The sequence below is a fragment of the Ovis canadensis genome, chromosome 1 (assembly GCF_042477335.2).
Source record: "Ovis canadensis isolate MfBH-ARS-UI-01 breed Bighorn chromosome 1, ARS-UI_OviCan_v2, whole genome shotgun sequence".
Taxonomy (NCBI): domain Eukaryota; kingdom Metazoa; phylum Chordata; class Mammalia; order Artiodactyla; family Bovidae; genus Ovis; species Ovis canadensis.
This window is the reverse complement of record NC_091245.1, coordinates 207,006,481-207,032,191: the sequence shown is the minus strand read 5'-3', so window position 1 is coordinate 207,032,191 and position 25,711 is coordinate 207,006,481. Positions and strand designations below refer to the sequence as shown.

Here is a 25,711-nt window from a genome sequence, read left to right as displayed (position 1 = left end):
AGCCCACCCCTCTCCAACAGGGTCTCATAAACCAGTTGGTTTTGAGTTTAGCTGTTAAAACTGAGAGTATTAAACATCAAAACTGTAGTAGCTAAAAAAATGTATTCTTTCATCAAAATGACTATCAGAGGTGATATTCAACTTCTAAATATTTCAGAATGAAAGTGATAGAAAAGTCACCTGAATGAAGTTTAAAACATTTGTAAAGCTGTATGTTCCTTGTAATAAAAGAGATGTGGCTGAGATCCAATATCGGAAGTTAGATTTATTTTACATGGCAGGATGAAAATGTGGCTATGATACAAACAACCTCTCCTCACTACAGAAAGAACTAGGTGAGGTCTGTTGTTAGGGGGATTATATGAAAGGCAAAATAATGACTTCAGCAAAAGCAGTTAAACTGATTATAAACCCTTTGTCTGCAAAGGTGTTAGGGAAAACTAAGATGTATCACTTGAAATGATGACATCTGAAACACACAAAAAAACTAAAAAAGAATTCTCAGTATACATAACTGGATGATGATGATATAGAAATATATATATATATATACACATATATATATATAATTTGTTGCAGGTAGCTTTTCATTGTTTACAGAAACTTTTTGTTAATTTTTTCTATTTTGAAAATCAAAGCTTGTTTACATTGATTGTTCAGATAATTTAGCATTTTTAACTCATGTCAAAACTATGGTGTCAAACATTCTGGTTTGTAGTTAGTTTCAGAGTAGATTCAGAGTTTTTAGATCATTACAATTTAAATTTTCTGACCAATTTTAAAAACTGTAGAGAACAAAAGCGCATTTTGGCAAAGCAGGTTTGTAATTAATTTTTATTAATTGATCCTTTAATACCATTTGTCCTTTGGTCATATATATGCCCTGTGTATCTGTACTTGTAACTGTTTAAATTTGATATTGGTTGAGAACATCCGTGTCTCTGCCCATCAAAATGATCTTGTTTACATCAATACTTTTGTGAAACAGTTATTTATTTGTGAAAGAGCTCCCTTCAGTTGTGTTCATCTTTTATTTTTCCTTGACACAGAATGAAACATTTAAACTTAGAGGAAATATGAAGGCACTTCCTTTTTTTAATAAGGAAATTGCTAGATACTTCCTTCATCAGACTTAAAGTACTGAGAAGAATAATTGTAAATAAAGGATTCCACCCTTTTAAAAAGGAAGGAAAAAAAAAACTTTTTGGTGCTCCAGTGCAAGGCTATCTTTAAAAGTCATCAATAAAGGGAAAATAAACTTTCAGGCTGGATGATCAATTGATGGTTATATACAGTATTATTGCTAAACACTTTTTACCTCTTGGTTGGCTTGCATCTATTTTCCATATTATTAATTTTATACCAAAATGTTATTTATATTATTTGAATTTTGCTCTTATATGGCAAAATAATTAGAGGGTTTTTAAAAATAAATCTATGATTTCCAATAAACAACTTGAAAATTGTCAACAGATGTGTATTTTCACAAAGGCTTTTAAACTCCTGGGTGAACACTATTTGTTTATGTCATCAACTGGTTCTGTTTAATGTCAGAGAAGCCTGTAATATGTGTTCTTAATCCTATTTCCTGTTCAGACTTGCTGCTGTGCCCAGGATAGAGGATTGCTGTGTTCTCTGCATTGTGGAGCCATCTAAAGTGCTTCTTTTGTTTGTTGAAAGGTTTATTCTGGAATGTCTAAGTGCGGGAAGTCTTCTCTCCTAATAGACTGTTCAGGAAAAGATGAAATAAGAACTATAGCTGTAGTGCCTTAAGACACCATTTTCCTTTTATTTGGTGTCATTAACTAGCCAAACGTTGATTCAAATTTAGCCCTAGTCTCTTAACATTAGGAATGTTCTTAGGCCTGCTCTGCAGCATTTAGTGTTTCAGTAGATTTGTACATAGTATGTGATCATCTGCTTTGCACCTGATTCTTTCTTGATTCTTTATCATACTAGATGGTGTGGTTCAATATATATTTTTAAAATTCAGAAGCATCTGAATTATTTGGTTGCAGCAGAACTTTTTACTTGTGAGGCATGGCTGGGGTGTTTGTAGTTGGGACTAAAATGATAATTATGAGGAAGAGTTGAGTTGACCTGTATTTGGGACTTTAATTGAATACCACAGCTACAATGAGAATTAGAACAGAGAACTAGTGATATACAGGGTTATTCGTTCTTCTGTAATAATGAGAGAAATGTTAGATGTCTCCGTAACTATGTTTATCCTGCAGTGGGACTAGCCTCAGCTTTCATTATGATGTTACTCTGCTCCAGAACTGAAAGGCTTCTTACTACCTCCAGCATCAAATCCAATCTCTTCTACCTGGTTTTCAAGGTTCTATCTAATCTTCTCTTCCTCCTTCACTCCTTGTAGCCACCATTACCCATTACAAATTTCACTCATGACCAACCTTACCTTGCATAAACTGGTTTCCCTTTTCAGGAACACTTTCTCCTGAAGCTGTTGAAATCTTATATCTACAACCCCAATTCTGATCTTCCATTAAGCATCTCCTCCCCTCCCTCTAAAATATATACTGAATCACATATATTATTGTGCTACCTAGGAATCATTTCATGTGTTTTTTCCCTAGCTAAAATGTAAGTTCTGAAGTTAGGGACTATGCCCAGTATTATCACAAAATGCTTAAAATCATTACTTTTTCCAAATATAATAAAGTAATGTTATTCTGGCAAGCCATGCAAATGTGAAAAGAGATTAATTATTCAGAACCCTTAATGGACATTGTTATAACATTTTGCCTGTACTATTTAAAAGTTTATAATTTATTCAACAAAATCTGAATGCTTACTATATGCCAAGCATATACCTATCCAACTGTAGCCCAACAAATTTATATTAGTTATACATTAAAAACTCAAAACTGTAAAATCAAAAGTAAAAAAGGAAATACAGAATAAATTGTTACAGCAAAGGTGTGATCTTATAGTAGTTATTCAAAGCTTCTGGGAGGACAAAATGAGTAATCTTACAGTTTCTCCTATCTCCTGCTCAATCCACTAGCTAATTTGGCCTGTTCTCAAAATTCTTTTGTAAGAATCTTAGATATTTTTGTTTCATTAAATGCTGTAACTTTTCCTATTTGTATTTCTCATTAGAAGTATGATTTAATCATTGCTTTGTGGCACAGTCGGTAGAGAATCTGCCTGAAATGCAGGAAACCTGGTTCAATCCCTGGGTTGGAAAGATCCCCTAAAGGAGGAAATGGCAACCCACTCCAGTATTCTTGCCTGGAGAATTCCATGGATAGAGGAGCCTAGGGGGCTACAGTCCATGGGGTGGCAAAGAGCTGGACATGACTTAGTGATTAAACCACTACTATAAATTAATATAATAATTCACCAATTAACTTAAAGCATTCACTATAAGACAAACTATAATGATAAAAGTAAATGTGGTTGTAGTAATAGAGAAGTCCCCAATGATATCCTGTCAATTAAGGAAAACAACAGAACACATTGCCAAGTGGTTCATCTCAGATACAACCCAACCTAACACACTTTCAGATATGCTGAATTGCACCTTTTACTATAACTCAAAGGTATATTTCAACCAGTAAGAGCCCACATGTTTCCTTGAATAGTTTAAAGGGAAAGAATAGCAAGTAGTCTAATTAAACTAATATTAGCTTTAATCAAGAGGCGAGTTCTGAAAGATATCTGTTCATTGCATTACAAGCATATTTATGGAGGCCTGCTAAGAGCCAAACATGGTAGACTCTGGGCGATAAAAGCAGCTCATAAGGGAGTTTATGCGTCAAATGGTGTCAGAAAAACATGACAAATGCTAGATTAGAGGTAATGATGAGGATTCTGAGTATAAAGACTTTTAAAAAGTGAGTTTCTTCTCATGCTTTTGGTCTTCAGTTCAGTTCAGTTGCTCAGTCATGTCCAACTCTTTGTGACCCCATGGACTGCAGCAAGCCAGACTTCCCTGTCAATCACCAACTCCTGGAGCTGACTCAAACTCATGTGCATTGAGTCGGTGATGCCATCCAACCATCTCATCCTTTTTGTTAACTGCCATAATTTAGGCTTTCTGATCAAGAGAGCATTCATATGCATGCAGACACCTTTCTGTAGGCCAAAAATAGCATCTGTGCTGCTGTCTAGTCATTCAATTGTGTCGACTCCTTTGTGTCAATACAATCAATATCCTTAGACTGTACTCTCCCAGGCTTCTCTGTCCATGACACTTTCCAGGAAAGAATACTGGAGTGGATAGCCATTTCCTTCTCCAGGGGTTCTTCCTGACCCAGGGATAAAACCTGCATCTCCTACACTGCGAGGCAGATTCTTTGCCACTGAGCCACCATGGAAGCCCCCCAAATAGCATTACATTTGTATAAATTGTGTCTCTGGGGAACCTATATCCTTTAAATGCTTTAAAATCAATAATTCATATTAGGAATAACTTCATTTACAATTTTCTTGATAATCAGTGTTTTTAAAAAGCCTTTGAAGGTGCCATTTTTCTTCTCCTGCTTGTTGCTTTTATGAAATTCATGAATTTTCTTCATGGGTAAATAATGAAGGTTAGTTAATATACAGAATAAATATGTGAATTTATCTAGGAAAGATTAGTTATGAGATTTAAAAGCGAGTATATCCCACCTTCCTCCCCCCACCACACTCACCCCTTTAAAGGGTTAAAATGACTTCTGCAAAGGGATGTGCAATCTTACCTGCTGGGAGAAAGATTTTTGGAACTGTCAGGCTGCTCTGGCTCAGGGTTGTCTGCATCATGACTGCTTTCAAGTATTTCTTCATTCTAAAGTGAAAGAAATTTTGGTAAGATCATCTATTTGTTTGGGGAGGAGGGCTCTTACCTATATTTTTCTATTCCCAAATGTCTTCTATTTCTTTGGTAAGAAATCAAGGTCTGGAGAAGTTGTGACCTGCTCAAGCTTAGAAAGAGAGCTAAAGGCAGAGATAAGTCTGGGGTCCACTTTTCACAGGCTGGTAATCACAAGTCTGTTCTATCACACTGCCTCCTTGGGCAGTGCAGAGTGGTCACCAATGTAGCTGGTAAAGCCAGCTGATAGTTGGAAGTCCTGCTCCACTATGAGCCACCTCTAAGACCTTGGGCAAATTCACTGAATCTCTTGATTTCCTCCCCTAGAACAGGGACCCCATGCAACTGCCTGCCTTGGCCAGGCACAATAATAACCACTTGCATGAGCTGTCTCATAACAGAAGGTCCTGATAAGGAACAAAGTGCTGCTTCCGAGAGAATTTGAGAGGGGCCCAAAGGAAGGAGGAGGTGCCAATCCATAATATGTCCTGCCAACCTCCCAGAAACCCTTATGCTGGGATACATCTTAGCTGAGAAATGTCTGTGCCGCCAGGAAGGACCTTGAGTCAGACTAAATATGGGCTAAGCAAGATGACTGGCCAGAGAGAGCCCAGAAAGGTAACCCCCTTACCATAAAACCTGAGAGTCACGTGGCAGGTTTCCCTGGCTTTGTTTCCCCTGCTACTCTCCACTCAAGCGCCTTCCCAAAAAGCTCTCTTGCTCTGTCAGTACGTGTGTCTCCTTGGACAATTCATTTCCGAGTATTAGAGCCCACTCTTGGGCCCTGTAAGTGTGTGTGGGGGGGTGGTTCCCCTTCTGATAACAGCACTATCTGCCACATAGTGTTGTGGATCCTTTTCAGAATAACACTGGGCATTTAATTCTCAAGAAGAAACAAGACCCCTACTGAATTTACTTTCAAAAAAATATAATTTTAACAAGGACGTGAATTTGTGTATCATACTGATAGCGACGGAAGTATTGTAATAAAGGTATTAACCAATAATGAGCAAGTAAATAATTAGCCAGCATTTGAGTTCTTCCTGCCTGCTAGGTTCTGTTTAAATGAGTTATTTTATACTGTCACAAAAGAGAGTAGAGATTTAGAAGGGGCCCTCTTGCAAAAGTATCCTTAAGGGAAATTTAATGAATAAACATAAAGATTCCTTGTAATTTGAGCTAACAGTTGAAGGATGAGCTTTGCCCAGTCTCAGATGAACTAACTTGCAGAACAGGTCAGAGCGACAGGCTGCTCAGATAGATGTAGACAATGCAAGAGAATCCTCTATCTGGATTAGCAGAGAGCAGTCAAGTTAAGGTTGTATTATTATCCACAATGCAGACCACAGAAACAGCAATTTAAAAATGTTCAGTGTATGAAAGAAAACCAAGGATTTTCTATCCTTTTATAGATATCTTCCCAAAGTGAAGTGAAGTGAAGTGAAGTTGCTCAGTCGTGTCCAACTCTTTGCGACCCCATGGACTGTAGCCCACCAGGCTCCTCCGTCCATGGGATTCTCCAGGCAAGAATACTGGAGTGGGTTACCATTTCCTTCTCCAGGGGATCTTCCCGACCCAGGGATCGAACCCGGGTCTCCTTCATTGGAGGCAGATGCTTTAACCTCTGAGCCACCAGGGAAGCCCAAACCTGGTATCATATCCAGAAAGCAGGCTAACAGATAAAGGATTTGAGATACTAGCTTTGCTAATTTAGCTCTAAAATATAAGAACTATCTTCCATTCTGGTTCATATTTTTTCTTTTAGTATAGGGTATCATTTCAATGAGAATCTAAATTTTTAGTTCATTTGACCAGAGACTAGAATTTATTTTTCATTTCAATCATATACAGAAGTAAATACCAGTCCTTGGCTTCAAACCAATCTAGGTATTTTTGCCACACTATCAAAGCTCTTTCTTCACATTTTCTATGTAATGTTGAGCTAATTACTATGGCAGTTAATGTTACACTGCATCCCTTTCTAGTTCCTCCTCTGTGATGCTACCACGACAAAAACACCCACTAGACTTTGCGCTCCAGCCTTATTCACCTTTGAATCCACAACATGCAATACCTTCAGAAAGAGTAGCTATCATTATTAACAAAACTCCCTCTCACTGTAAAACTCGCTTATACTTGTGAAATGAACTGTGCTCTTTCTAACTCTAGTGATCTATTGTTACTATAGTGGATTGTAGAGTCTCTTATTTCATGACAACCTATTATAGATGGAAAAATAACAGTGACTCAAGGTGCAGGTCGGAAGTTTGTCATCTTTTATACAGAATGATGATGCCCCTCTAATTTACAGACTGTCATGTACGAGAGGACTTCACAGGGTTGCTGAAATGCCTGGATATGGACTTGGTTGTGTCAACCTATGTTCTTATGGCCACATGTCAGACAGTTGGTGTTAGGGTGGAGGGAGAGTCCTCTGTCAATCAAGGTTGATGGAATACAACACCCATGTTTTTGAGGATATATGGGAAGGACCCACATCAGATCTGGGGACTCTTTTAATGACAGCCTGCAGTTACCTGCACTATATACCAGTGTTTTGCTAAGGTTTAGATGGATTAGTTTTGGTGCAGTGGCTTTCAAAATCTGACCACAGTCCACAGGAAAAATGTTTACATAATAACACTTACACACATATATTGTGATTTACAGTTGAGAAATTGATATTTGGTTTTCATTCTATTTCTAGCACAGAGCTCCTAAAATTTCCTGTGTTAAGAGTGTCTTGATATTTATAACAAATCTCTTTCAACCACACTTGGGTTTATGTTAATGAGGTAACTTTTAGGAAGCACCTAGCCAGTTTCTCAGAAGCACAGGTGACAACTGGTGTTTGCCTTTGGCCTCTGAAGAGGCTTGGGAGTAGTCTTAATAAGGATGAGTCCTCATTGTTTGGAATCTGATGCTGTCTCCAGGTAGACTGTGTAGAACTGAGTTAATTGTTTGGTGGCATTGGAAAAGACATACAACAGATGTACATGTAACTGAAAACTGTTTGTGTGATTTTGTGATTGGATATATTCTATTTTAAATTCTATCCCATTGCACTCTATTCTTTTTATTTATTTATAAATGCTAGTAAACCCACCTGAGTTCACTGTTACCACTGTGACCTATAATTTCAAAATCTCTTCAAGAGTGAAAACTGAGTGAAAAACATACAAACTGAGGCATGAGAGGTAAATCTGGGAGGGAATTCCCAGCTTATTTTTTTTTTAAGTGGCCTTGGGTAGCACCTTACTTCTCTATGAGTAAAATAGGTGTAATAACATCTATATCAGAAGGTTATTGTGATTGTTGTTGTTCAGTCGCTCAGTCGAGTCCAACTCTGTGACCCCATGGATGGCAGCAGGCCAGGCTTCCCTGTCCTTCACTATCTCCTGGAGTTTGCCCAACCTCATGTCCATTGAGTCAATGATACCATTCAACCATCTCATCCTCTGTCGCCCCCTTCTCCTCCTGCCTTCAATTTTTCCTAGCATTAGGGTCTTTTCCAGTGACTTAGCTCTTTATAGCCAAAGTATTGCAGCTTCAGCCTTAGCATCAGTCTTTCCAATGAATATTCAGGGTTGATTTCCTTTAGGATTGACTGATTGATCTCCTTGCTGTCCAAGGGATTCTCAAGAGTTTTCTCCAGCACAATTCAAAAGCATCAGTTGTTTGGTGCTCAGCCTCCTTCATGATCCAACTCTCACATCCATACATGACTACTGGAAAAACCATAGTTTTGACTATATGGACCTTTGTTGGCAAATATTAAAATACTTAGCACAAAAGTAAAGCTTAATAAATGGCATTTATGGTTGGTTCTTTAATATCTACTGGGTGGAGATTATAATAGGCAATTATGTAATGCACTCAGCATGCTGATCTTCAGTAATTGCTGAGCAGTTGCTACCTGCTCATGTATAATAGAGCCCCCACATTTGTCAGTAGCTGGGAGATGTTGGTCATGTCACTTAATCTTCCTGGGTGTCCATTTTCTTCTGTGTAAAATGAGGGAGGTGAGTAATTTGGCAATTAAATGTTCCTCTGTTTATAATATAAAATATCAACATAGGTGTTATTGCTTCCAATTTTGAGATGAAAGCTAACCTACAGCTAGAGTACTTTTGGGAAACTTTTGAATTAAGCTTCCTGAAAGCTCTATGAGGAGGAGAACATATACAAATAAATGCTTACTTTCAAATATTGGTCCTTTGATTCAAATAATGAGCCAAGAAAACTGACCACAGACCAACCCACCAATTGCTGCTTATTTCTCTGTTAGGGTTTCCTTACAAGCCTCACTGAATGAATTATAAAATGAGGTGATTTGAAAGCAGAACAAGTTTCTTGTGAAATCATATCCTGTTTTCCTTCAGTCACCCTGACTTGGAAATACCCCAGGGCATCCCAAAGAAGGGATTTTCTCAGTCAACTGGTGCTGTAAAAGGGAACCAACGCATAAACTACTCCTTTGGGAGGCCAATCAGGTGGGGAACCCCCTCCTACTATGTTCATTGAGGCAGGCAGGCTGGTAGCTGCTCCAGGCCCTGCATCACTCCTGGTACCTTAGCCGCTCCCTGGTTTCAAAGTGACACCAACCCACATGCAGTTTTTCCTGAATCACCTTTAATCATGACTTCCTATATCTACTCAACATAGAATCTGATTGTTTTGTCTCCCCTGTATTTTGAAGAAAGACATATTTTCAAAACTCGAAAAAAATAGGCTAAATGCCAAACCTAAAGGAATTTTGTAAAAAAAAATTTTTTTTATCTCAATTTCTCTGAAGAATCTATCTTTTTAAAACTTACATTGTAAATATTATCAAGAGCTAATTTTCAATTGATTATTAACGTTTTTCCCCCCAAAAGAGACAGCAACATCTGAAACAGAATCAAATTAGTTTTTCCCTGAAATTAAGTGATTTCTCATTATGATTTTAGGAATGCTCAGAGAGCAACTTCATCTCCAGCTCTTTTAAAGAGATAGTATCTGGTAATTTAAAAGTATGGCTTATTATATTATCACATTTCTTTTTTTTTTTTTTAATTTATTTTTTTTTTAAATTTTAAAATCTTTAATTCTTACATGCATTCCCAAACATGAACCCCCCTCCCACCTCCCTCCCCATAACATCTTTCTGGGTCATCCCCATGCACCAGCCCCAAGCATGCTGCATCCTGCGTCAGACATAGACTGGCGATTCAATTCACATGATAGTATACATGTTAGAATGGCATTCTCCCAAATCATCCCACCCTCTCCCTCTCCCTCTGAGTCCAAAAGTCCGTTATACACATCTGTGTCTCTTTCCCTGTCTTGCATACAGGGTCGTCATTGCCATCTTCCTAAATTCCATATATATGTGTTAGTATACTGTATTGGTGTTTTTCTTTCTGGCTTACTTCACTCTGTATAATCGGCTCCAATTTCATCCATCTCAACAGAACTGATTCAAATGAATTCTTTTTAACGGCTGAGTAATACTCCATTGTGTATATGTACCACAGCTTTCTTATCCATTCATCTGCTGATGGACATCTAGGTTGTTTCCATGTCCTGGCTATTATAAACAAAAATAAACTCAAAATGGATTAAAGATCTAAATGTAAGATCAGAAATTATAAAACTCCTAGAGGAGAACATAGGCAAAACACTCTCAGACATAAATCACAGCAGGATCCTCTATGATCCACCTCCCAGAATTCTGGAAATAAAAGCAAAAATAAACAAATGGGATCTAATTAAAATTAAAAGCTTCTGCACAACAAAGGAAAATATAAGCAAGGTGAAAAGACAGCCTTCTGAATGGGAGAAAATAATAGCAAATGAAGCAACTGACAAACAACTAATCTCAAAAATATACAAGCAACTTATGCAGCTCAACTCCAGAAAAATAAATGACCCAATCAAAAAATGGGCCAAAGAACTAAATAGACATTTCTCCAAAGAAGACATACGGATGGCTAACAAACACATGAAAAGATGCTCAACATCACTCATTATTAGAGAAATGCAAATCAAAACCACAATGAGGTACCACTTCACACCAGTCAGAATGGCTGTGATCCAAAAATCTGCAAGCAATAAATGCTGGAGAGGGTGTGGAGAAAAGGGAACCCTCCTACACTGTTGGTGGGAATGCAAACTAGTACAGCCACTATGGAGAACAGTGTGGAGATTCCTTAAAAAATTGCAAATAGAACTACCTTATGACCCAGCAATCCCACTTCTGGGCATACACACCGAGGAAACCAGAATTGAAAGAGACACATGTACCCCAATGTTCATCGCAGCACTGTTTATTATCACATTTCTTAAAAAGGAAAGCTGCTAGGCCTAATTCTGAGAGAGAAAATGGAAGGCAGATAAGGAGCTGAACCACCCTCTTCATTATTTATTTATTTTTATTAAAAATATTTGTTTATTTACTTAGCTGTACTGGGTCTTAGTTGCAGCATGCAGGGTCTAGTTCCCTGACTGGGGATTGAAACTGGGCCCCCTATATTGGGAGCATAGAGTGTTAGCCACTGAACCAGCAGGGAAGTCCTACCCTATTTATTTAAAGTATGAAGAGTGATCATTACAAGAAGTGTTTAAGGTTAAGCCTCTTCTGGCACTGTAAATTAATAATGAAAACCCAAAAAAGCAAAAGAGGTATGGAAAGTAAGAACCTCTGAATAAAATAGATTGGCATGGCTTAGAGGAGGAGAGCAGGAGGGAAAGGAAACCTCCAGCCTCAGTCTAGGATGACCTTCACTCTGTATTTCTCAGAGTGAAAAATATCAGCTTGGGAGGAAATAGCCTGCCCTCTCCATTGCTGGAACTACCAGGAAAGGGGAAAACCCACCCCACTGATTTTTGAGGTTCAGTGGGTTCTAATGTGGAGAATAGGAAGGACTTCTGAACAGGAACCAATTAGAGAACCTATCCTTCCAGGGAATCCCTAGCCAGCTGTTCCAGCCTATTTTCTCCCTCTCCCAGACATTTTTCCAGCACACTTTTTCCTACACTTCACTGAAGAAGCCACAGTCCAAAAATTCCTTTGGATAAAAGGGGCAGTCAGTCCCTTTTAAAAGATGCCAAGTATTTGCAGAAGGGTTAAGGGACTGCCAGTCACTCAGCCATGCATTGCTGTGAACTAGCTCATTCAGATTTCTCTCACCTCTGGTCCAGACCAGCTGTATTGGGAGGAAGCTTCCGAGAGGGAGGGGAGAAGAGAGGAGGCAGAAGAGGAAGACTTTAGAACATTTTACAGACTGAAGCCCTTTGGAGGGGAAGAGCAAGATTGAGGAGACAGGCATTAGTGGTCCAGAAGCTTTGTGGAAAGAGGAAACAACTAGAGAAAGATAAGGAAATGAGTCCCAGATGTAAACTTTACAAAATTTTTCTAGGGTCTCTTATATCTAAGATCTTGAATTTCCCAGCTAGAATTGTTAGTAATTAGTTCACTGTTCTTACTGGTTAAATTGCCTTTCATAGGTTGCACTAGTATCTAAACATTACTTATAATATTTGTTTATGGAAGGAAATGTCTTCTCAAAAAACTGCAAACATTGTTTTACCAATGATATGCAGGTCTATAGTTCTGTTAAAAATATCAGAAAGTAGGGAATATGTCACAGGATACCTTTCTGCCATTCCCCAACAAGAAAATGTGAAGGAAATAAGTAAGCCTAGGACATTGAAAGGAAGTTGCCCATACATCCCAAATTTTCTCAGGCTGTTTGATTTCATGTGATTTTAACTTTAATACATAAATGTTAGTGTAACAATTCTTTGCCAACAAACGTCCGTCTAGTCAAGGCTATAGTTTTTCCAGTAGTCATGTATGGATGTGAGAGTTGGACTGTGAAGAAAGCTGAGCACCGAAGAATTGATGCTTTTGAACTGTGGTGTTGGAGAAGACTCTTGAGAGTCCCTTGGACTGCAAGGAGATCCAACCGGTCCATTCTAAAGGAGATCAGTCTTGGGTGTTCTTTGTAAGGAATGATGCTAAAGCTGAAACTCCAATACTTTGGCCACCTCATGCAAAGAGTTGACTCATTGGAAAAGATTCTGATGCTGGGAGGGATTGGGGGCAGGAGGAGAAGGGGACGACAGAGGATGAGATGGCTGGATGGCATCACTGACTCGATGGACGTGAGTTTGAGAGAACTCCGGGAGTTGGTGATGGACAGGGAGGCCTGGCATGCTTCAATTTATGGGGTCACAAACAGTAGGACATGACTGAGTGACTGAACTGAACTGAACTGAAATCACAATAAACTGTGGAAAATTCTGAAACAGATGGGAATACCAGACCACCTGACCTGCCTCTTGAGAAACCAATATGCAGGTCAGGAAGCAACAGTTAGAACTGGACATGGAACAACAGACTGGTTCCAAATAGGAAAAGGAGTACGTCAAGGCTGTATATTGTCACCCTGCTTATTTAACTTGTATGCGGAGTACATCATGAGAAACGCTGGGGTGGAAGAAGCACAAGCTGGAATCAAGATTGCCAGGAGAAATATCAATAACCTCAGATATGCAGATGTCACCAGACATGGCAGAAAGTGTCAATAACCTCAGATATGCAGATGTCACCAGACATGGCAGAAAGTGAAGAAGAACTAAAGAGCCTCTTGATGAAAGTGAAAGAAAAGAGTGAAAAAGTTGGCTTAAAGCTCAACACTCAGAAAACGAAGATCATGGCATCTGGTCCCATCACTTCATGGGAAATAGATGGGGAAACAGTGCAAACAGTGTCAGACTTTATTTTTTGGGACTCCAAAATCACTGCAGATGGTGATTGCAGCCATGAAATTAAAAGACACTTACTCCTTGGAAGGAAAGTTATGAGCAACCTAGACAGCATATTCAAAAGCAGAGACATTACTTTGCCAACAAAGGTCCATCTAGTCAAGGCTGTGGTTTTTCCAGTAGTTATGTAAGGATGTGAGAGGTGGTCTATGAAGAAGGCTGAGCACCAAAGAATTGATGCTTTTGAACTGTGGTGTTGGAGAAGACTCTTGAGAGTCCCTTGGACTGCAAGGAGATCCAACCAGTCCATCCTAAAGGAGATCAGTCCTGAGTGTTCATTGGAAGGACTGATGTTGAAGCCGAAACCCCAATACTTTGGCCACCTGATGCGAAGAGCTGACTTATTTGAAAAGACCCTGATGCTGGGAGGGATTGGGGGCAGGAAGAGAAGGGGACAACAGAGGATGAGATGTTTGGATGGCATCACTGACTCAATGGACATGAGTTTGGGTGAACTTTGGGAGTTGGTGATGGACAGGGAGGCCTGGCGTGCTGCAGTTCATGGGGTGGCAAAGAGTCAGACATGACTGAGTGACTGAACTGAACTGAGCTGAGTGCTCTATGTTAGCTAACAAATTCATCTCCTGAGGGATCCAAGATGAAAAACTTGAAGGGCTCGTGAATATTTTCCTTTCCTTCCCCATTAAATCTATCCTCTTATTTCTCTGCCTTGATCTATTCCTTCATTTGTCAAACTTTCTTGAACAGTCTAGAGTATTGCTGGTGGGGAGGGTGCAGCAGAACATCTGGACTAATGGATATGATCTCTGTCCACCTTCTTTTTTTGCCACTGCCATTAGTAGGCTCTCAACATCGAAATCTCAGCTAGACTGTGACAACTGCTGGCAGGTGGTCAGCCTGCCTGTCTTCATCTAATTTACTCTCCATTGCTGTATTGATGTCATGCCAGTACACAGGTGCCCTTGTTGGCAAAAATCCTCAACCAAAGCCTTAAGCAACCTGTCTTTGGTCTACCTTTCCAGTTTTCTTGGACTATTCCCATAATAGTTATGCTCCCTTCAGATTTCTGAGGCTTTACTCCTTCCCCATCCAGGACTGGCCTTCTCTGTCTTATCTACCTTTCAAGGTTGCATTTATTCTTTTTTTAAAATAGGTTTTATTTTTCAAAGCAGTTTTAGGTTCCATGCAAAAGTGAATGGAAGGCAGAGATCCCTTGTCCCCAGCCCCCACTGTCATCTCCCCAGAGGGTATACTTGCTGCAAACAAGAACCTGCACTGACAGATCATAAAGTACTTTTCTGCCCTAAAATTCCTCTGTGCTCTGCCTATTTATCCCTCCTCCCCACTAACCCCTGGCAACCACTGATCTTTTGCTGTCTCCACGGGTTCTGCCTTTTCAAGAACGTCCTAGAGTTGGAATTGCACAGCTTGTAGCCTTTTCACCTCGGTGCCTTCAACTGCATCATGTTCAAAGTTGCATTTATTCTTTCTTTAAAATTTTCAGTTGGAGGATACATGCTTTACAGTGTTGTGTTGGTTTCAGCCGTACAACAATAGAAATCAGCTATAAGCATCTATATGTGTCTGATAATGGAAATCAGCCATAAGTATCTATCCCCTCCCTCTTGATACCCCTCTAGGTTGTCACAGAGCACCAGAGGGAGAATATGGACAGACTGAGAGAGTAGCACTGACCTATACACACTACCATGTATAAAATAGCTAGCTAGTGGGAAACTGCTATATAACACCAGGAATCCAGACTGGCACTCTGTATTTATTCTTTAAAGCTCAAATGCCACCTTCTTTGAAAAAACATTCCCAACATACTTGTTATGAACTGTCCCCTCTTCTGCCTTCTCAGTTCAGTTCAGTTGCTCAGTCGTGTCCGACTCTTTGCAAACCCATGGACTGCAGCATGCCGAGCTTCCCTGTCCATCAACAACTTCCGGAGCTTACTCAAACTTATGTCCATGAGCTTACTCAAACTTCTGCCTTCTAATACATGATATTCCTTTTACCAGAGGTATGTCATTCTGCTTTGTATCATAAATTATTAGAAATAGGTTGTTTCTCCCCTGAAACTTACAAGTTTCTTGAGTTTAGGTCCCATGTTAGAATTGTTTCCCATATGTGACTCATAGCAATAGCTTTGATATTTATTAAATTGAGCTGAATAAGCCACCAAAATTGGACACATCAAATATTTCAGTCAGGTCAACTTTGTATTGGCCAAAGAGCAAGGCCAACAGTGGTCTTACCGTTATTCCTTTTTTTTTTTTCATGTAGTTCCTTCAGTGAAAAATACATTCTCATAGATGAATATAGTCACATCCTCACTCTCCTACCTTCTGGACCCTGTATTAGCCTATGAGACCCATATTTACCTTAATAATTTCTTCTTTATCTGAATGGCCTACACATATAGCCTCTAGCCCCATGTGAACAAAAGTGCAGTCCTTACACCACCTTCATTCTAGTCATTGTATGTACAAGTTAAAAATTCAGATTCCTGGACCCTACCCCAGACCTCCTGAATTAGCATCTCTGTGGCTGGAGCCTGAGAATCTTTTGTGAATAAGTTTCTCAGGGTTGTAGTACATAGGAAACCTTAAGAATCTTCATTCTAGAAACTGATCAGAGAGCTTGGCTGGGGAGCTCAAGATTTGGTGGATTCTTTGAATTTCTTCTTATCTCTAAGAATGGGCAGACTTTAAAACATCACAGAAAGTGAACAGTGAAATGTGCTTACAGTACACATAGTTCTCTTGGTGAGATACAGGTAAATGAAAGATTCTGGGATTCAGAAGAATGAGAAAGCAATGAACTGAATTTGGCCACGATCTGTTATTATTTGGCAAAAAGATACATATTCAAAATTAGGAGAAGCTATTTAAGACCTGAATCTGACCTTCTTTTAGCTTCTTTTCATCTCTTACACAGATTATTCTGTGTTTATTATGTTTATAAATAAATATAGGATTAAATGGGAAACTAACATTACTAAGAATCTTCTGTATGCCAGGCATCATGCTAGGTGCTTTCTATGTATTACTCATATAATCTGCCACTTGGAGGTCACTTTATTTATCTGCATTTTGCAGAAGAGGAAAGTTAGAAGATGAAAGGTTAAGTAAATTGCTAGTTAGGTAGATTAAGTAAGTTATAACGTAGATAGGTTAGATAAAAAAGTAAATGCAAGATTAGGTAAACTGCTAATTTCAGATTCCAATTCAATCATTTACTGGATGTGTGAGCCCTGGGGAAACTCACTTAGTTCCTCAGAGTCTCAACAGCATCACAGATAAAACAATTCCTCACAAATTGAGGACTAGTGATGAAGTCAGGTATACATAGGACCCAGCATAATGTCTGGCCCTCAGCCAGGGTAGCAACCATTCCCTCACCTCAGTTTTCTTTCTACCTTGGCTTTTTATGCTTTTAAAAAAATTTTATGAAGGAGCCTGTTTGCTCAGAAGCCTGAAAAGGCCTTGCTATTTTAATAGGTGCCCAGAAACACTGTTGATGGTGCTCACAGCCAACAGCGCTTCCTTTTTCCTGAGGGTTGGCGTTCAAGAAAAAGAAACTCTCATCAGCCTTTGGCTTCCTTGCAGCTTCAAAGAGGCAGTGATATGCACAGCCCAGGGAAAGCAGCCTCGGTGAGTCATGCTTTCAACTTCCAACTGGTGACATGAAGGACAGAAAGTAGCCACTTCACTACTGCCAGCAGCCATAGCAAATGACTCCACTGTGGATTTCCCAGAAACAGTGTCAGGGGGCCAAGCGCATGCCTTCACAGCTGCCAGACTGCCCCATGAGTCTCAGCTGCCTCCTCAAGTTGAGCTTGTCGAGTTCTTGTGAACTGGCAGAGATCCTCCTGCCACAGAACCGGAGACACCTTTTTTGGGAATGAATTCTCTGATGATGATAAAATTGTATCATGATCTTACCTGCAGGTATTATCAATGATTCCATCAGCAATCATGAATGATTTGGGTTTAAAGCTCCCCCCCCCTCCCCCGCCATGAGTATTTCCTCTTGAGGGCAAGGAGGAACATTTATCACAACCTTATGATTCACTCTCCTAAACTGGCTGTGGCTTCATTTCATCTTTGAGTTCCTGGCCTAAGGCTTAAAAGATGTCGGAATTGTTACCTGGAGGCAGATGTGTGTCCTCCTATCCTGGTCATCTGCTTTGGACAGTGGCCATAAAACACAAGCATCAGTGATTGTTCTTGGTGTCATTCAACCTCCTTGTCCCCGTTTTGAACAATCCAGGCATGTATCTAAACCTTCTTTTCTAATTTACCTTTTTTCTTACTAGTTTTCTTACATATTTTAGAATGATCATTTTCCTGGTTATACCGCCCACCATGGGAAACACTAATTGCTTTCACTGATTCTAAATTGATTTCTAGGTCCAGGATTTGGGGCTTTAGTGCACAAATCTCCTATCTTCCTACTTATATTGTTCATGACTGTATTCTGCTTACTCTTCTCATAGCTGTAGGCTTTATAAGCAAAAGTCTGACATGCCACTGTTCTCCAAAATGAGGAAGTTTGGCAGCCTCTGTTCCTACTCTGCTTGCTTTTCTACCTTGACTGTTAACATATAAGTTCTTGTGAGAAAAGTCCTTCATTAAATGCCTAAACAAGGCAACAGCAAGGGAAAAGGCAACACAAGCACAGAAGGATGGCGATAGCCTGTACCTGTGTCTGCTCAGGAGGACCTCTGCTGTTGGTGATCTGCCTAAACCCAGTGGGAGCAAGCATCTTAGCAGGATGGGCTTGGAGCCTGAGTTAAACAAACAGCACAGCAGAAGAAGGAAGAAATCAGAGGTTTGTTGGTTAGAGTTTTCTGAATCCTACTCAACATTTTCCAACCCTGTTGGCCTCTGTCTATAGCCACCTTTGTTCCTGCACTGTTTATTTTTACCAGTATGTAATATCAGGGTAAATGATAAATATAGCTTATAGAAACCTTTGGCCTTAAATACTTTGAGGTTTTCCCTGAGGAAAGGTGGCTTTATTTTACTGACAATATTTCCTTTTTTTTTCTTTTACAACAAATAAAACAATAGCACTCATATTGTTTACAATTATTGAAATAATTTACTCTAATTTGAATTCTTATATATGAGAACCTTTACATACTGACAACTCCCATGGCATCTTTATAAAGTATGGTAAACCTATGGCTGATTCATGTTTATGTTTGGTAGAAACCAATACAATACTGTAAAGCAATTATCCTTCAATTAAAAATAAATAACAAAAAAGTGTGCAGGTCATAAATATGCTGTCTAAAGATAGGCAAAGTAGGTCACAGAGATACAAAATGAGTTGAAATCACATTGTGAGTCAATGCAATGACATATGAGTTCAGGTACCCAGTCTGGGCTCTGGTGCGCTTGACACAGACCTCACCTTCAAAGATGACATTCTCTGGAGACCAGGGTACAGAAAAGAGTAGATTGATGCTCAGTTTTGAAGGTGATCACAGTTAAACCCTTTTTATATAACTTAATGATTTCACAGACTTCATGAATGTTAAGTCAGTTGAAGTTTAATTACATTTGCCCATTTCAGAAAATATCTGACCAAGACTGTATGATACTATGAATAATTATATGCCAACAAATTGGACAACCTAGAGGAAACGACAAGCTTTTAGAAACATACAGCCCGCTAAAACTGAATCAAGAAGAAATAGATAATCTGAGCAGATTGATCACTGAAAGTGAGATAGAATCCATAATAATAATAATGATCAAAACTCCTTGCAAACAAAAGTCCAGGACCAGAGGGCTTTACTGGGGAATTCTACCACACATACAAATAAGAACTTACACTGATCATTCTCAAACTTTTCCAAAAGGCTGAAGAGGAGGAAACACTCCCATAGTTATTCTATGAAGCCACCATTACCCTGATACCAAAGCCAGACAAAGACATTGACAAAAAAAATTTTTACAAGACCGTATGAAGTTGCAAACTGTTTCCTAATGCTGGAAGACATGGTGATGTAATACCTACAACTATCAGGGATGCTAAAACAGCAATAACAGTGCCCTCGTCTGCCTGGAATACAGAAGGATGGCTGAACAAACACAGAAGAATGCAACTTTCTAAGAAAAGTCTGCTGGGAACTAGTTCCCACATTGTTTCTGCCTCTAGGAAGAAAAGCCTGTGACTTGCTTTCCGCCTGACTCCTTAATGGTCAGTGGATTCTCTGTTGGGGGAACCTAGATTTGGACACATTAGGAGCTGATGATGAATATGAACTATTGGTGAAGTACATTTGAGCCCACAGTCTACTGGCTTCTGTTTCAGAACCATTCAGTCAGCCAGATATTTAATTTTTCAGTGAGGCAGAGGAAAGGGGACCTGTGCTGGGGTTGCTAAACAGCGATATTTATTCATAATTCATTTTGCTTGGGTTTTTGAATATAGCGTTACTTTACAATTATGCAGTGCTTGGCCATTTTCAAATTTTCTATTGATGTTCGAAACAGTTTCAGGAGGTAGCTGTTATTATTACCAGTTTTACAGATGAGAAACTGAGGTATAGAGAGGTTATATTGCTTAAACTAGGTCTGCCAGATTCCAAAGCTTATGCTTTAAAAAAAAAAAAAAAACTTTTATTTTGAAATAATTGTAGATTCACATGAGTTTACAAATACATGTATAGGTAAGTCCCATGAATTCTTTCCCCAACCTCCTCAAATGTTAACATCTCACACAACTAGAGTATAGTATTAAAAGCGAGAAAATGACTGGCACAATCCACAGTGCTTATTCAGAGTTCATCAGCTATATGTGTGTGTGTGTGTGTGTGTGTGTGTGTGTAGCTGTATGCAATTTTGTCATGTTCTTTTATATGCATACACTGTTCTACCAATTTTAAATATGAAGTCAGATTACAGGAATGAATAAAATGATTTTTTCTTCAATAAAACATTATCTACCAACAATCATGTACATTATGCTATGTGTGCTATGCTAAGTTGCTTTAGTCGTGACTGACTCTTTGCAACCTTTTAGACTGTAGCCCACCAGGCTCTTCTATCCATGGGATTCTCTAGGCAAGAATGCGGGAGTGGGTTGTTATGCCCTCCTCCAGGGCATCTTCCTGACCCAGGGATCAAACCCATGTCTCTTCTGTCTCCTGCACTAGTGGTTCTTTACCACTAGTGCCACCTGGGAAGCCCCAAGCACATTATGTACGACCAAACAGCTTTTCATTTTTAGTTGCAATTAAGAAAAGGAAGAAATTCTACAAAGCTCATCTCTTAGGAGCCCTAGACTGTGCTATGTGCCTTTATGGGCACATCTTCTGGGGGTGATGATACATATAAAACAGGGAAACACAATTTATTGGTTTATTGATAATTATGGCAGCAGGTAAAAGGGGATGACAGAGGATGAGATGGCTGGATGCCATCACTGACTCAATGGACATGAGTCTGAGTGAACTCTGGGAGTTGGTGATGGACAGAGAGGCCTGGCATGCTGCGATTCATGGGGTCGCAAAGAGTTGTGTCATGGGGACACAGCTGAGTGACTGAACTGACTGACTGACGGCAGCACTTTTATACATGTCAGAAATTTCTATCAGTAAAGGAAAGGTGATCTTACCTTGACTTCAGATTTAGTCTCATCATCTTCCTTTTCCTCTGAGTTTAAATCTGTCTCTGTATAAGGTTCCTCAGATGTTTTCTGTTGAGGAACTAGAGAGATAAAGGAAACCTGCCATTAATTTGGCTAGTTGGCTAATAACTCAGAGCACTTACCCTGACTTGGATCATGCTGATGCAGTTGATTAACAAAGCTTAATTGAGCTGCTACAGTGATTTTCAAAATAGTAGATGAAATTGGAGGTGAAGATGAGATGCAGAAAAGAGAGTCTTTGATCCCAGGCACTTGATCCAAAGAGAAAAAAGTCATACCCAGCACCACAGAAAACATCAAACAGCAACCAATCAATCAAGGTAATGTGGTAAAAATGATACTTTCCATCATTCCCATTTTTAAGGCCCAGTTAAAAAGTTGTTTTCTTCATGAAGTCTTCCTTAACTATTCTAAGCTTCATGGATTCTGTTTATACACTGATGCTTTAGCATTTTCATTTGCAATGTATAACATTGCACTTGATGTTGTTCTTGGATTGGAAGATTGAATTCTAGGTACCACACTCTATTCTTTCCATTATATTCTTTCCATTATATAGTGTATTCTTTCCATTATACAGGTAATTAATTAGTGATTACTAATAGAAAATTTGAAAAATACTAAAATCTTACCATTTAAACACACTATGATTATGTAAGAGGACAGAAATTGTTGCTAACCTAATGACCTAACAGTTGCATTCCAGAACTGATGCAATTGCATTTATTAGTGGACAGGATGACTGTGTGAAGAATCTGCTGAGTCTGGAGGAAATTGGGCAGGCTTGCTCTTACTCTTACCTCTCAATCATTCTCTCTCCCTCCTCTCCTTCCCACAGGGCACTAAGAGGCCTGGGAAATAGCCGTCTTCAACCTCCACAGTCATTTGGCACTAAGATTGGGATTTGGGGAGGAGAAGCCCTAGTTAGATTTGTAGCTTTCTAATCCAGTTTTACCAGAAGGCTGCCCTGGGGGTGATGACTACAAGACTAGTAATTAAGTGGTACTTTACGTTCTTACTTGTCACCACCCTTGTATATACAGTCCCTTTGGGAAACTCACAGGATACACGCAATTAACCCAGGACAGGATATGAGCATTTCTAGGTCCGATGGCCAAAATGTCATCCACCTAATGTCACCAATACCACCCGGATGCTTATGTGTGGCAGACTTGATGGAGGTTGACTGTCTTGCCTCCACAGGCCCTCCCAAGCCTCTTTGAGCCAACTGGAAGCCCCTTGATCTTTCTGCGGGTTTTCTAAACATGTACATTGAAATCTGTAGTGAGGTGCACAGATAGCCGCCCCAGGTTGTATGACTGCTGAACCTATTTTATAACAATGGACAACTCATTGGGCTCCTCATTCTCTGCAGGATCTCTGTAACCTGAATGATTCTAGGCATAGTAACAGGAAGCTAGAAATGCATATACTGATTGGCAATACCCATGACTGAGAACCACTTCCCCTTAACTCTGTTAAGTACAGCAGTGAAGTTAAAGGCAAGGACGTGGGAGCAATGTTGCCAGAGTTCAAGTTTTGCTCTTCCACATATGAAGCATACATTATCAAAGAGCCTTAGCTTCAGTTCACTTCAGTTCAGTTGCTCAGTTGTGTCCGATCTTTGCGACCCCATGAACTGCAGTATGCCAGGCCTTCCTGTTCATTACCAACTCCCAGAATTTACTCGAACTCATGTACATTGACGTGGTAATGCCATCCAATCATCTCATCCTCTGTCGTCCCTTCTCCTCCTGCTCTCAATCTTTCCCAGCATCAGGGTGTTTTCACATGAGTCAGTTCTTCACATCAGGTGGCCAAAGTATTACAGTTTCAGCTTCAGCATCAGTCCTTCCAATAAATATTCAGGACTGATTTCCTTTAGGATGGACTGGTTGGATCTCCTGCTGTCCAAAGGACTCTCAAAAGTCTTCTCTAACAACACAGTTCAAAACCATCAATTCTTCAGCACTCAGCTTTCTTTATAGTCCAACTCTCACATCCATACCTGACTACTGGAAAAATTATAGCTTTGGCTAAACAGACCTTGGTTGGCAAAATAATGTCTCTGCTTTTTGATATGCTACCTAAGTTGGTCATAACTTTTCTTCCAAGGAGCAAGTATCTCTTAATTTTGTGTCAGCAGTCACCAATTGCAGTGATTTTGGAGTCCCCCCAAATAAAGTATCTCACTGTTTCCATTGTTTCCCCATCTATTTGCCATGAAGTGATGGGACCAGATGCCACGATCTTAGTTTGCTGAATGTTGACTTTTAAGCCAGCTTTTTCACTCTCCCCTCTCACTTTCATCAAGTCTCTTTAATTCTTCTTCGCTTTCTGCCATAAGGGTGGTATCATCTGCATATCTGACGTTATTAATATTTCTGCCAGAAATCTTGATTCTAGCTTGTGCTTCATCCAGTCTAGCATTTCTCATGATGTACTCTGCATATAAGTTGAATAAGCAGGGTGACAATATACAGACTTGACGTACTCCTTTCCCGATTTGGAACCAGTCTGTTGTTCCATGTCCAGTTCTAACTGCTGCTTCCTCACCTGCATACAGATTTCTCAGGAGGCAGGTCAGGTGGTCTGGTATTCCCATCTCTGTAAGTTTTCCACAGTTTGTTGTGATCCACATAGTCAAAGGCTTTGGTGTAGTCAATAAAGCAAAGTAAATGCTTTTCTGAAATTCTCTCGCTTTTTCAATGATCCAACAGATGTTGGCAATTTGATTTCCGGTTCCTCTGCCTTTTCTAAATCCACCTTGAACATCTGGAAGTTCAGAGTTCACGTACTATTGAGCCTGGCTTGGAGAATTTTGAGCATTATTTTACTGGTGTGTGAGATGAGTGCAATTGTGTGGTAGTTTGAGCATTCTTTGGCATTGCCTTTCTTTGGGATTGGAATGAAAACTTGTTGAATGAAAAATGACCTTTCCAGTCCTGTGGCCACTGCTGAGTTTTCCAAATTTGCTGGTATATTGAGTGCAACACTTTCACAGCATCATCTTTTAGGATTTGAAACAGCTCAACTGGAATTCCATCGCTTCCACTAGCTTTGTTCATAGTGATGCTTCCTAAGACCCACTTGACTTGGCATTTCAGGATGTCTGGCTCTAGGTGAGTGATCACACCATTGTGATTATCTGGGTCATGAAGATCTTTTTTGTATAGTTCTTCTGTGTATTCTTGCTACCTCTTCTTAATATCTTCTGCTTCTGTGAGGTCCATACCATTTCTGTCCTTTAATGTGCCTTTGCATGAAACATTCCCTTGGTATCTCTAATTTTCTTGAAGAGATCTCTAGTCTTTCCCATTCTGTTGTTTTCCTCTATTTCTTTGCACTGATCACCGACGAAGGCTTTCCTATTTCTCCTTGCTATTCTTTGGAACTCTGCATTCAAATGGGTGTATCTTTCCTTTTCTTCTTTGCCTTTCACTTCTCTTCTTTTCACGGCCATTTGTAAGGCCTTCTCAGACAACCATTTGGCCTTTTTGCATTTCTTTTTCTTGGGGATGGTCTTGATCTCTGCCTCCTGTACAATGTCACAAACCTCCGTCCATGGTTCTTCAGGCACTCTGTGTATCAGATATAATCCCTTGAATCTATTTCTCACTTCCACTGTATAATCATAAGGGATTTGATTTATGTCATACCTTAATGGTCTGGTGGTTTTCCCTACTGTCTTCAATTTAAGTCTGAATTTGGCAATAAGGAGTTCATGATCTGAGTCACAGCCAGCTCCCAGTCTTGTTTTTGCTGACTGTATAGAGCTTCTCCATCTTTGGCTGCAAAGAATATAATCAATCTGATTTCGGTGTTGACCATCTGGTGATGTCCACGCGTAGTCTTCTCTTGTGTTGTTGGAAGAGGGTGTTTGCTATGACCAGTGTGTTCTCTTGGCAAAACTCTATTAGCCTTTGCCCTGCTTCATTCTATACTCCAAGGCCAAATTAGCCTGTTACTCTAGGTATTTCTTGACTTCCTACTTTTGCATTCCAGTCCGCTATCATGAAAAGGACATCTTTTTTGGGTGTTAGTTCTAGAAGGTCTCATAGAACCATACAACTTCAGCTTCTTCAGCATTACTGGTCAGGGCATAGACTTGGATTACTGTAAAACTGAATGGTTTGCCTCGGAAACAAGCAGAGATCATTCTGTCATTTTTGAGATTGCATCCAAGTAATGCATTTCAGACTCTTTTGTTGACCATCATGGCTACTCCATTTCTTCTAAGGGATTCTTGCCCTCAGTAGTAGATATAATGGTCATCTGAGTTCAATTCACCCATTCCAGTCCATTTTAGTTTGCTGATTTGTAAAATGTCAATGTTCACTCTTGCCATCTCCTGTTTGACCACTTCCAATTTGCCTTAATTCATGGACCTAACATTCCAGGTTCCTATGTAATATTGCTCTTTACAGCATCAGATTTTACTTCCAT

At 39.6% G+C, this 25,711-nt stretch overlaps 1 protein-coding gene across 1 annotated transcript in view; it reads right to left on the bottom strand.

Moving 5' to 3' along the window:
• Positions 1 to 25,711, bottom strand: part of MCF2L2 (MCF.2 cell line derived transforming sequence-like 2) — a 280,069-nt gene that overhangs the window by 106,345 nt on the left and 148,013 nt on the right. The window contains exons 14-15 of the mRNA XM_069594515.1: positions 21,233 to 21,324; positions 4,713 to 4,798 (exon numbers count right to left, since the gene is read on the bottom strand). Coding sequence (XP_069450616.1) covers positions 4,713 to 4,798; positions 21,233 to 21,324 — 178 coding nt within the window. The remainder of the gene's footprint in view (positions 1 to 4,712; positions 4,799 to 21,232; positions 21,325 to 25,711) is intronic.